Genomic DNA, 12,882 nt, shown 5'->3' on the forward strand with positions numbered 1-12,882 from the left:
TTTGTTCGAGGTCTGGGGGTGGGGCTGCACCTCTGTGCAGTATGCTAGCGGTGGGCTCCCCTTTGTCCGTGCGTGCACGTCCCCCCGGTATTGTGAAGGACAGCACAGAAACGCGCACGCGGTGTAGCAGACAAAACTCGGCTACTTGTGAGAACAGAGGGAAAAACACCCTGCCGCTCCCCACCGGTCCCGGCCGCCCCCCACCGATCCCGGCCTCCCCAGCCGCAGCGGGACCGCCGTCCTGACGGAAGGAAAACCACTTCCGGGCTTCCGTCACCGTTCATCAGCGAGGCCTGGACTCTGAACACTGTAGCGGGGGGGGGGCGGGCCCTGCTTTTGACCTTGAAATCAGTGGAATCGTGTCCTCCGGACGCTGCATTCGGTTGTTACTGTTAACTCTCCCAGATTCCTCGCTGTGTCCAGGCGCGGGAGGCGGCTGCCTTGTCGCTAAGAGAGCAGATGCGGGGCTCCCTCCCCTGGTGCCGGGCTGGGTGTGTCCTTTTGGTGACCACCAGCCCTTCACATGCTGTTGGTTCTGGAACAGGCTTGGCTACAAGATGCCAGGGGAGAGCTCCCTGATGGACGTGAGTCCCGAAGGAGCCGTTGGTCTGTGCTGTCCGCCTGTGCTCCCAGCAGCGAGGCCTGGCAGCCGCGAGCTGGACCCGATTGGTCTCGGTAGTTTGGAGGGCGCCGGTGTTTCCTGCCCGTGGCCCGGGGACGGCTCTGAACCGGTGCCAAGGTCGCCTGGCCCCCTCTGTGCAGCTCACTGCTCCCCTTCTGCTTCGCTCCTGCCACCTCGGGGTCGGTTTCTCTGCCCTTGGGACAACCAGGGGGGATGCTGGTCCCCGGGCCCCTGTCCTGGTCCCTCCGGCACGCGGGAGCTGCGGGCGCCTGCGGATCGGGGAGCCTGGCTTGGGGTGCCTTGTCGGGCTGCTCTGCGTTGCTCTGGGCGTCCTGTGCTGTGCCCGCTGGCTCCCGGATGTTGCATCTTTCACTCCACAGGGGAGGCTTGTGGGGTTCACCGCGGTGACGCGTGTACGCGTAGCTTGTTCGTGTCACGGCTGCGCGGTATCCGTGCCACGAATGAACCGCAATTGATTGGTCCGTTCTACTCCTGATGGACATGCGGTGGCTCCGATTCGAACTCGCTTAGGGCGTGTGCCGAGGAGCGGTTCCGTGGACACGTCAGTCAGAGCCGCTGGTTGGCGGGCGGCGGCACCGCTGTGTGGGGCTTTAATTGCATTTCCCTGGTTCCTGCTGGGGTGGCCGTCTTTTCCATTTGGACATTCCCCGTGTGCAGTGGCTTCCCAAGCGCTTTGCCAATTTCTCACGAGGCTGCTTATTACCACACGCAGGAGGCTTTTGCCAGTATGTTCTGGCTGTGAGCCCTTTACCAATATGTGCTTTCATTCCCAAAGAACGGGTTTCCGTGAGGATGGAAATAAGAATCCAGTTTGCTTGTCCCCCAAGGGGTGGCCTGCTGCCCAGCACCCCCACCGGCAGGGCTGTCTTCACAGACTTTGGTGCCTCCCCTCTCATCTCACTGCCTGTGTGTGAGTGGGGGGGGGGGGGTGGCGCGGGGAGGGGTGTGTCTGCTTCTGGGGTTTCCTGTCTTCCCATTGGCCTTTGTCTGCCCCTGTCCTGAGCTCACTTGGCCTTTAGTGTGAGCTTGATAACAAATCTGACATCGGAAAAGCAAGTCTTCCCCCCTCCCCCATGGCTTCTTCAAGAAGATGTTCTGGCTCATCTCGGCCCTCCTGGTTCTTGAGTAAACTGCATCCGGGTACCGGATGGGGCAGCTGAGAGATGGATGAGTCCTCAGGAGCCTGGGGAGAGGGCGTCACCATGGCACAGCCCTCAGTGTGCGATGTGCTCTCTCCATCCCTTAGTTCCCCGGGCCCCGCAGCCTGCGCTTTCTCCGTAGCCTCTGCCTAGCTCGGACTTGCTCCAGGCCCGTCCCTCCCGCCGCCCCCTATCTTCACTCCCTTGAGTGTCTGAAGTCACATTCGGTACGGTATCTGTAGACACGCGATACCACGGCATCGACCCGAAATGCCCTCTGATTGGCGTGTCTGGGACAGACAGGCGGCCGGGGTCCCGCCTGGGCATAAACTTGGAATTTGTATAAAGTCACTCCCGCGTCCTTCTGGGGCCGGTTCATCCATTCGTGATCACCCGCATCCTCCACATCAACGCAAAGAGGGTCCTCTGCCCTGGCGGCCTGGTGTGTGTGTGTGTGTGTGTGTGTGTGTGTGTCCGGGCTCCGCCTCGTCTCTGCTTGTGGCTGGCGGGGTGGTGAAGGCTGGGCTCACTGAGACTCGCGCCCTGAGCGACGCGTTCCCGGAAACGGGCTTCCTAGCCCAGAGCGCTCACTCAGGCCTCGGTGTTAGAGGAAGAGCCCTCTGGACGATGGGGTCCGGAGACCTGGAGTCGCCCCTCCGGTCGCCAGGCCTTCCTGCCCCGTCTGCCTGCTGTCAGTCGCCCTGTCTGCATGGAGAGGGTGGGGAAGGCCCCCCCACCTCCCCTTGCCTGGCTGCTGCCTCTTGTTTTCCCTCAAGCAAAGCCCTCCAGAGCCACGTCACCTGCGAGTCACGCCGGGTCCGACTCATTCGTGCTCTTCTCCGAAGCCACGTGCCCGTTGGCAGGTGCCTGGCCCTCGTGCCCTTTCCCTCCAGATTCAATGTCAGAATCGGCATCTGGGTATGTAGAGAACAGGCCAAGGAGTTAAACCCGGAGGGTCCTCTCACTCCTCTTTAATAGAAAGACGGGGGCTTATTTTATAAGCGAGAATTCTGTCCTCTGAATGATCAGAAACTGAAGGGGTGTGAGGAGATCACCGGCCGAGTCGGGTTTTCTCTTCTGTAGAGAAACTGAAATTCGCACCATCTCTGAGGGTCCCGTGTGGGACAGCTGCCGTGGGCTTTGCCTCCACAGCAAGGTGACTGGGGGGGTTGGGGGGGAGCCCGCTGCCAGGGAGGAGGCTGGCACCAGGAGGGCCTGACTCAGCAGCCAGGTTGAAAACTGTAGAGTTTGCTGCAGCGTTTTCCCCGCTGACGGCCTGGCCTTGCCGGGGCACGTGACGCCTCACCCCCGACACGGCGGCCCTGGGCCTGCAGGCTGCCTGGGACCCAGCGGGCAAGTCCCTTCAGGAGAGCAAGGCCAGAAGGGCTGACAGTTGGCAGGTGGGGAGGCAGGCAGGGGGGGACCCGAGGGCAGGAGGGAGCATCGGGAGGAGGGGGCGCCTGCGATGGGGCAGGGACAAAGCCTGCGAGGGAAGGCCCCCAAATGGCATAAGGATAGGCCCCTGCCCCCCCCCCCCCGTCCCCCCAACCCCCCCAACCCCCCTCCGGGCTGGGCAGTCTGCAAACAAGCTTGTCTGTTACAAACGAAATTGAGCGAAACCATCAGGGGAAGAGAATCAAGAGCTCAGAAGTTGACCCAAGTACAAAAGGGGATTTGATATAAAAGTGGCTTTTATCTGTGGGGTCAGGTGGATGATGTAACAGATGGTGAGGGGACAGGTGGGTGGCATCTACAATAAAAACATGGAGCCACAACTCAGGCCTGACACAGGAATTCCAGGCAGAGAGAAGCCTCATTGTCAAAACACAGTCACATGACCTCCTGGAGGAAACCATGGGAAGCAGTTTGATGGTGGAGCGGGCGGCCCAAGGGTGCACAGATATGGCGGAGGTGAGGGGGTGTCTCCTGCCCACACAGGCCCAAGCCGGATGACACACTGAGGGAAATATTTGCAACTCACGGGAGAGGAGAGCGCTAAGTCCTCTGCTATATCAAGAGCTTTAAGCGAACATCCCCCTGGGCAATGGGCTCGAGGATTTGACTTGGTCCCGGACGCAGGAAAAGGGAAGGCTGCTCCCACACGAAGAGAGAAATGGAAAGTAAAGCTTTTGCCTGAGAGAAAAGCATTTCCCCATCAGGCAGCCGACGTCACAACCTGGGGGAGCGGGCCTCCGTGCACCGCTGCAAGTGGCCACAGACGCCCCCACACACCCACACTGACGGGGACATCTGGCCGTATTAGAACGGCATCACCAGCCCTGGCCGGTGTGGCTCAGTGGATAGAGCGTCAGCCTGCGGACTGAAGGGTCCCGGGTTCGATTCTGGTCAAGGGCACGTACCTCGGTTGCTGGCTCCTCCCTGGCCCGGGGCCTCGGGCTCGTGCAGGAGGCATCCAATCCGTGTGTTTTCTCTCACATGGATGTTCCTCTCTCTCTCACCCCCCGTCTTCCACTCTCTCTAAAAATCAATGGAATAATATCCTCAGGTGAGGATAAAAAACAACACAAAACTGCATCATGACCTTTGACCAAGGAATTCCACTTCTAGGAACCTGTCCCACAGGTATCCCCCCCAAGCATGCGTGGCTGCTTTAAGCCATGAAGGCTGGAGACAGACTCGGGGTTCCCGAGGGGCTGGGTAAACGGGATGGAGGCCCCGCCTCCTGAGGGAGAGGGGAGACTCTTCAGGCACTGAGTCCGACTTGCAAGTAAAAAAGCAAATGCAGAACTCACATGGAATACGCTACAATCGGGCGGAGCGGGGGGCGGGGTTGCACGTGTTTGCATAAAATGCCTCTAGGATTTGAGAGAGGGCTCCCCAGGAGGCAGGAGGCAGGAAGGGACCCTCAGAATGCCTTGAAGAGCCTCAGGGACATGGCCTCGGGGGCCAGGACGGGACCTCTCTTTTGTAATTTTTGGATTCAGAGCCCTGTCTGGACGTTTTAGGGTCTCCAGACCCATGAGAATACGGAGTCCAGACCCTCCTGGCCCCAGACTGGGGCCGAGGCTCTAGGAGAGGGGACAGAGCCAATTTCTGAAAACTGGCCATTTTTGTCTCTTTTATGTGGGTTTCAAACCCAGGAATGAGGGGAAGTGCAGCGAGTGGCGTGGGTTTGTGTTACGTTCCTTCACACACACCCCGCTCCCGCCCGGGTTCTGGAATTCTCCCTGGGAGACTCCAGGGCAGGGACCTGGCTTTGCAGCTGCTGGGCTGGGCTGGCAGGTGAGGGCTTTGCAGAAACACGGTTGCGGGCGGGCCACAGAGTTGACCAGGAGGCGAGGAGTCACGGAAGACATGGGCAGCCCAGAAATACTGGAACTTCCGCTGCTGGGATTGGCTGGTGTGGAAGACCACCTGTTGTCTTCACCAGCTGATAAGCGTAGACAGAGACCCCCCCCCCCCCCGCCCCCGCAAGGCTGGGTACCTTTGAAGCCCTAGCAAAGGTCGGAGCTGGGCACCACCGGTTTGTCCAGACAGTGGTAGCTGAAGCAACTCCCCCATTCATTATTATGTAAATCCTTGCTGATGGGCTAGTCTGCCTGTTGCCGGGGGTCGCCCGCCTAAAGGCTATGCTATGGGTGTATCCCAGATCAATAACAGCTTGGTGAGGCCTGAGCACCAGTGGAAATTCTTCCCCTTGAGTTGGACTTGCCCGCCTGGGCCCCCAATATTCCCAAATTATCTCTTGTCTCTTCTCTTTCATTTGTGTGCAGCTCCTATTCCAGGTCCTGAACCCTGATCCACGCGGGACGTGGAGGGAAACATTTACCAACAGGCTGGCCTCCCCCAGGGAGCGGAGGGCCCCTTGGCACTGCAGCGGGGGAGCTGGCCCTCGGCCCGGCTCACCAGCTTCTGTGACTGGGGGGCCCCTTGGAGGGACCAGGTCCACAGTGAAGGTTCCCGCTGCAAACCCACAAGGACCTTGAGCCCCACTTGGGCCTCCTCCCTCACCCACCTCCAGCTCCTCCCCACGGCGGGAGCCGGCCTCCGGCACCCCCCACACTCCCTCCCGCCCAGGAGGGGTTTCACAATTTATCAAGACCTGAGTACAGGCGCAGCCCTCCTGGTCCTCCCCCGCCCGCCCGCCATGCTCTGAGGCTGGGAAATTTCCTGTCATGCTGAGCCATGTGGGAGGGACATCTGGTGAATACCTTCATTTCACAGACGGGGGTCGCTGAGGCCGGAGAGGGAGCGGAGCAGAAGAGTGAGGGGAGTTGGGTGGAGGCAGGGGTCTCCGCGGAGGCCAAGGCCAGGGCAGTGGGTCTGTGTAGACTGCATGCCCGGCGAGGCGGGAGGCCCAGGGCACAGGGAGGGAGAGCGGCCACAAAGCCGGGGCCGAAGCGGGGGTGGGGGGTGGGGGGGCGCTGATGCCATGCACGGGGCGGCCCCAGGAAGGGCTCCCCAGAAGGACCTGGCGTGGCACTCGGTGGGCAGATGGGGGACAAGCAGAAGGCGCAGGCCCGCAGGGCGAGGAGCAAGGCTGCCAGGCCCCAACAAGGACAGACAGACAGACAGACGTGAGGGCACGTGGCCTTTTGTGGAGGACAGAATGAGTCTGAGGAGACGGGAGAGGAGAGGAAGAGGAGCCAGCCCCCACAGCTGGGTCACACCCTTCTTGACTTTGAGCTGATTCTCCCTTCTCACCGCTTTTCTGGAAGTAAACCCTTCCCACCCGGGGCCATCCGAGGGTGGATCCAGGTGAAAAGCGCCACAGTCCGAAGCCCTGGGCCCCGGAGATTCCTGCTCCTGCCCGCGGGATGCAGGCCGTGTCGCCAGGGGCACCGGCAGCCCTCCTCGCTCCTGTGGCTCAGAGGCAGGCCTGTCCCTCACTCCCGAGTCAGAGGTCACAGGCTCCCGGCAATTCCCCTTCTCCCTAGAGCTCCTCGGCTCCCCTAAGCAAATTCGCTCAAATTCCGAGGAACTTTAAAATCGTCTTCTGTCGAGGAGGTTCTTGCATAGAGGCTTGAGGGAGAGCGGGGAGCCCCCAGTCTCAAGGCTCAGGCCACCGGGGTCGGAGGGGAGGCCCCACCTCTGCCAAGTCCCCAGGAATGGTGTTCCTTCAGCGGCCCGAGGAGTCCGCTCTGTGCAGGGGGCATAGTTAGATCCCCCAGGGAAAGGCTGAGCTGGCCCCCGCCCACGAGCGCCATGGCCAGTGCCAGTGGCTGGGCCTGGCTTGGCGTCTGCTGCCAGGGTACATGGAGGCTCACGCTGCAGGGGGAGGCCTTCTGGCCCAGGCAACTGGCCTGGGCAGCAGCGCGCCCGCGGGAAGGATGAGCCGCAGGGCAGCCAAGGCCCCCGTGGTCCAGGTCCAGGCGCTGAAATTGCCCACGGTCGCTCTATTGGGGGTGACCTTGGGCCAGGAAAGCCCAGCCACATTGAGCCCCGGCCCCCTTCCCGCCCAGTCCTGGCCCACGTGGTGGCCCTGCCCCCGCGGGCAGGAACGGAACCGGAACCGACTCCACAAGCGTCTTTAATAGGACCTGAGAGGCTCCCATTCAAGTTTGATTCCCGGGTCTGTGGACCCAGGCAGGATGCCAACCCAGACTGCCCTCCTGCTAGGCGGGGGGTGGGGGGTGGGGGTGGGGGCTGGTCAAAAGGCACCCGGCGGCGATTCTGAGGGCAGCACCTCTCTGAGCCTTGGTTCCCCGTCACTGTCCCCCGCCCAGCACCAAAGTCGCCACAAGCCAAGAAAGTCGAGGCAGCCGTGGTTTCCAAACCGTTTATTTCCCCGACCAGGAGGTGGGGGCGCTGGGAGCGGGCGGCGGGGTCTGGGGCTGAAGGGTCGGGCGGCGGGGCCCTCAGGCGAAGGTGGAGCCGTTCCAGCCCACGTTGGCCGCGTTCATGTCGTAGTAGTTGATGTAGATCCTGCGGGGGGCGGAAGCCGTGCTGAGCGGGCTGCGTGCCCGGCGCCCCCCGCCCCCCCGCCCCGGGCGCCCCCCGCCCCCCGCCCCGGTGGCCCCGCACCTGTCGGGGCTGACGCGCAGGCGCTCGGCCAGGAGGCCGCACAGCAGCTTGCTGTAGGAGCGGTTCTGCGGGCCGCCGATCTTGCCGATGCTGTGCAGGCTGCAGAGCGCGCAGGGCTCGCTGGAGCCGCCGAAAGTCATGAGCTGGTCCGGGACCACGTGCACTGCGATGTACTGCGGGGCAGGGCGCGGTCAGAGACCCCAGCGCCTCTGCCAGCCCCGGGCGACCCCGTCCCTTCCCCACCCGGAGTCGCCTCCCCCCGCCCCAGCCCGGGCCCTTCGCGGCCGGCGGGCACCCCCTCTTCCTGTTCGCTCCCCACACACCTGGGCCGGCTTGCCCGTGGCCTGCGCCAGCTGCTGGGTGAGCTCGGAGAGGAGCCCGTCCGGCACCGAGGCGCGGGGCACGTTGGTGTTCACCACGAACATCGGCATGATCGCGGCGAGGCGGCGAGCACTGGACACCGGGACTAACGCGCGCGCGGCTGAACCGGAGCTACGTGACTGCGCCGGGTTCCGCCCCAGTGCGCCTGAAGCCCCGCCCCTTGACGTCACAGAAACAGAGGCCCCGCCCCTGACGCCCCGCGCAGAGGCTCCGCCCCCTGGAGTCACTGAGACGGAGGCCCCGCCCCCTGACGCACCGCGCAGAGGCTCCGCCCCCTGGAGTCACTGAGACGGAGGCCCCGCCCCTGTGCGTCTGAGGCTCCGCCCCCTGACGCCAGCGAGACGGAGGCCCCGCCGGGTGAGTCCGCGGCTCTTGCGGGCCCTGTGGTCGCTGGGACCCGGCCGCCTGCGGGAGTCCGAGGTGGTCCCCGCTCGTCCTGCTGCGCAGACCTCTGACCGCGCTTACCTCCGCGCAGCCCCGGAACCTGCCTGCCCCTCAGTCACTGGGGTGCGCTCAGTGACCTGTGCGCGGGAGCTGGGGAGACCGCAGCTAACGGAGAGATGGCCGCTGCCCTCCGGGGCGCAAAGCCGGCCCAGCAGAGAAGTCCCACCTTCTTCCCTGGCCCGCACTGAGCCCACGTGTGGCCGAGTCTCCGGCCGCAAGTCCCCAGGGACCACAGTCCTGCCTGTGAGCGCGCGCTAGGGGTCGCTGCAGGGTCCCCGCCGGTGCCATGTACTTGGGGTGGGCGAGGATGCTGGCAGGTGCCCAGGGCGGAGCAGGGAGCAGGAGGCGAGGCCCCGCAGAGCTCCTTGGGCGAAAGGCAGTCAGCAACCAGGCCTGGGGCCCACCCCCAAACCTCAGGTCCCCTGGGCCAGGGCTCTCGGAGAGCCTGCAGTGAGCGCAGCCAGGCACACACGCATAGGGGCGGAGTCAATGAATGGGTGAATGAAGATCGCGGTGAGACGCAGGAAGAGGACTGCAGCTGAAGCGGGCCCTGGCCCCCACTCCCGCTCAGGGCTCCCTGTCTGGGCGCTGTACTGGGGGGGCCTCAGGTGCTAGGGAGCATGTTGTGTTTGGCCAAGTCCTCAGAACTCCCCAGGAAGTCCCGTCCTTGGTCTCGGGGCGGGGGGGGGGGGGGGGATGCAACAGGTTCACGAGGCGCAGCAAAAAGTGGCCGGGACCATAGCCGCTGGTGCGCGGCTGGTGCGCTCTGCGCCTTCTCCAGCCCAGGGCGTCCTTCGCCCCAGCAACCAACTCAGCACCGCTTGCTCTATGTCCGGATCAAGTGCGCGCCTTTCTCGCCTCCTAATTGCCTGCCAGTGGAATGTATCTCCTTCCCTGGCCCTGTATTCTCACTGCTCTCCACCCACCTCACCACCACCACCCAGAGGACTTGCCTTGCCCAGTGAAATGTGAACAGAAGAGGCTCAAGTCCAGGCCAGCACCCAGTTGCTGCTCGCTGAAGCAGTGGAGGTGGGCGGCAGGGGGAGTCCCTGAAGGTGAGCCCCGGCCATGTTCAGATTGTTACTGCGAACAGGGGCCCTCCCCTCATCAGGACAGCCTGAGCCCCTTCCATCAGCTCGTACCCTCCCCACCTTGTTCCCAAGGAGGCGATCTGATGGCCAGGACCCCTCTTACTAGCTTGCATACTTGGCTGACCACTCAGAGCCTCGGTTTCCCCACCTGTAATTTGGGGAGACAGCAATTCCTCCCTCACAGAGGGGGTGGTGGTGGCCTTCTCTGACATTAGAGGCAGCACCGTCGCAGTGCCCTGGTGGCCTCCCCTCCCCCGGCATGCACCACCCTCTCTCTTCTTCTCTGGTCCAGTGCACTGACCTTCCAGGCCATGCTCCTGGCCCTGGCGTGGCCTTGGTCCTGGAATTCTCAGTTCCTTGGGAAAGGCCCCCGCGCTCCTGGCTGTCGGGTCCTGTGATGGCCCAGCATCCGTCCTGTCCTCCGAGGCCATGGCCATATTTCTATTTGTGAGTTAGCCTTCCTTTCTAGGGGACAAGCCCCGTGAGAGTGGCGACTTTAGCCACTGCTGTGTGCCTCCTTCCTGATGCTGTACTTGGTGGTCGTTGGAGGGCTCCAGAGATGCCTGCGCTGCAATCCCCGGCCCTGGGAACAGCTGTTACACAGCCAAGTCCCTGGGGAGATGCAACTCGCTTACAGGAGGCAATTAGGGAGACGATCATGGATTATCTGGGTGAGTCCAAGGAAACCACCTGAGCCCTAAAGAGGAGAGAATTTTCTCCAAGTAGTCAGGGGGGTGCGGGAAGGGGAAGCCAGACCCAGAGCGGAAGGGCTCCACGCGCTGTCACTGGCTTTGACGATGAAGGGGGCGGGGCCGCAGCCATGCACCTGCAAGGAACTGAATTCTGCCGACAGCCTGAATGGACACGGTGGGTCTTCCTGGTTGGGCCAACGCACCGGGACCTCAGCCGTGTGAGGCCTTCAGCAGGAGGCCCGGCCACGCCGGCTGGCCCTCTGACCCGGCAGCCGTGAGCTAATAAACGTGTACTGGTTCAAGCAGCTAGGTTTGTGGTAATTTTTTCCAGGAGCGATAGAAAAGCCATGCATCTGGCATCGATAGGCTCCGCGATCATCTGCTACACAACAGCACCCCTGCACCAGGGGGTGATGGCAGACACGGCTGCGGCCCCGCTGGGATGCCCTCCCCCTTCCTCCTCACCGAGAGGACCCCAGTCTGTCTGATGAGAGCCTGGCGGCCGGCGGGTGAGGCCAGGCGAGGCAGCTGCGGCTCATGTCATGTGCGGGGTTTAGGCGCCACCCCACCAGCTTCCTGCCGCCCCTGCTGGGACGCGGACACAACCCCGGGCTGGGCAGCAGCTGCCGGGCCACCTGGAGCTGGAACACAGGCCAGGGAGTGGGAAGTGGTGACCCAGGAGCGCCTGGGCTCAGGGCCGGCCAGCCCCTGCCGCGGCCATTCCGTCAGAGAGAAGCCCCTCCATGCGCCGCACCCTGGTCAGTTTCAGCCCGTTCAGAAATAAGTTTCTTGAGGCGGGAATCACCCAGTTTTCTCTGGGAGTAGAATTTCTATTGGGCATAAACCTCTTATTAGCATTTCCAACAAAAGGTGCCTCTGGGACTGGCCTCGCACTGGGAGTGCTGAGTACAGGTCTGTTCTGGTGGCTCGAGGTGAGCATCGATGCGTGTACCAGGAGGTCACGGTTCGATTCCCGGTCAGGGCACCTGCCTGGGTTGTGGGCTGGATCCCCAGTGGGGGGCGTGCAGGAGGCAGCCGACCCATGGTTCTCTCCTCGTTGGTGTTTCTCTCTCTCCCTCTCCCTTCCTCTGCTGACTGATGTGGTGATGGCGATGGTGGCGTTAGAGGTCTAACGCACTTAGACGTTAAACAAGAGATGCTCTTCTCACTCTGCCCGCGGGCCCCTCATCTTTGGAATGTCAGTCATTTTCCTTTTCCTGGACCCCTCAAAGCACAGGCACCGCCCCGTGGCGACCACACATCCCCTCTTTATCCAATCCCAGAGGTCTCCCCTCCCCCTCGCTGTGCTTTCTCCCGCCTCCCTCATCTATCGCCAATGGAGTTCGTGTGACCCACTTAAATCTCTCTTGACTGTGATGCATAAAACAAGGTAAAAAACAAACAAGCATTCTCCGGAGCATTATCTCAGTCCTTTGAGATTCTGCTTCACAGCAATTGTCAACAGTTTGGCTCAAAAAAAAACCTCTAAAAAAAAAAAGCGAAATGCAAGTGAAGATAAATCAATGGCAGGTTTGTACCTAGTCCCGAAGGTGGCTTCCCTCCTGCCCCCCAGGCCTTTGTGTAAGAGCTGGGTATACTGACCTCCGCTCCTGAGGGCTCTGAGTGGGCACCAGCCCGTCCTGCGATATCATAAAGGCGACATTGGGCAAGTTTGTCTTGAAAGTTCAGGTTTTTTAAACTGAAGATGTTTGGTGCAGAATGAATGTCTGGCAACATCAAGACTCGCACACGCGTTCGCAGGTTTTGCCTTAGGGGTACGGATCTCACTGTTCGTGGGGAGCCCGCTGGGTCTTTCCATGACTGTCGGCTGTTAGCAGTTTCAGGAAAACAGGCCCTTTTCTTTGTAAATGTCCAGGGCTTAGACTAGAGCCCCGCAGGAAAGCCTTCCTGGTTCGCCCGTGTCTCACTCCCTCTGATGGGCCAAAAGCCTGCCACGGGCTAGAGCTGCAGGGACTTTAGCCGGACGACTGCTTCCCGTCAGGGAGGCATGTCGGGAGGTGGCGTGAGAAACCAATTCAATTAGGTGTTGCAGCCCTGAGTATCAGAATATGGTGGATTTAAAAACGAGCCCTGGCCAGTTGGGCTCAGTGGCTAGAGTGTTGTCCTGTGGACCAAAGGGTCACAAGTTTGATTCCCGGTCAAGGGCATGGACATGGGTTTCCCAGCCCGGTAGGGTGGGTGCGGGAGGCAACCAACTGAGGTCTCTCTCCCCACTCCCTCCCTCCCACTCTCTTTAGAAATCAATGGAAAAAATATCCTCGGGTAAGAATTAAAAAACAGCCCTAGCCGGTTTGGCTCAGTGGATAGAGCGTCAGCCTGCAGACTGAAAGGTCTCAGGTTCAATTCCGGTCAAGGGCACATGTGTGGGTTGTGGGCTCGATCCCCAGTGAGGGACTTGCAGGAGGCAGCCGATCCATGATTCTCTCTCATCGTGGATGTTTCTTTCTCTCTCTCTCTCTCCCCCTTCCTCTCTGAAATCAATAAAA

The 12,882-nt window shown here is 61.8% G+C and overlaps 1 protein-coding gene across 1 annotated transcript; it reads right to left on the reverse strand.

The window, feature by feature from the left end:
* Positions 1-7,508: 7,508 nt before the first annotated feature.
* On the reverse strand, positions 7,509-8,781 carry MIF (macrophage migration inhibitory factor). The gene is made up of 4 exons (XM_081113907.1): positions 8,434-8,781; positions 8,091-8,374; positions 7,768-7,940; positions 7,509-7,668 (listed from the first exon to the last, which is right to left on the reverse strand). Coding segments are annotated over exons 1-4 (525 nt in total). The 5' UTR covers positions 8,435-8,781; the 3' UTR covers positions 7,509-7,601.
* Positions 8,782-12,882: the final 4,101 nt, after the last annotated feature.

Source organism: Myotis nattereri (genome assembly GCF_964212035.1).
Source record: "Myotis nattereri genome assembly, chromosome: 19".
Taxonomy (NCBI): Eukaryota; Metazoa; Chordata; class Mammalia; order Chiroptera; family Vespertilionidae; genus Myotis; species Myotis nattereri.

Coding starts and splice junctions, on each gene's coding strand:
- MIF (XM_081113907.1), bottom strand. Junction 7,941..8,090: donor CCACGGGCAAGCCGGCCCAG/GTGTGTGGGGAG, acceptor CCTGCCCCGCAG/TACATCGCAGTGCACGTGGT. Junction 7,669..7,767: donor CTGCGCGTCAGCCCCGACAG/GTGCGGGGCCAC, acceptor CGCCCCCCGCAG/GATCTACATCAACTACTACG.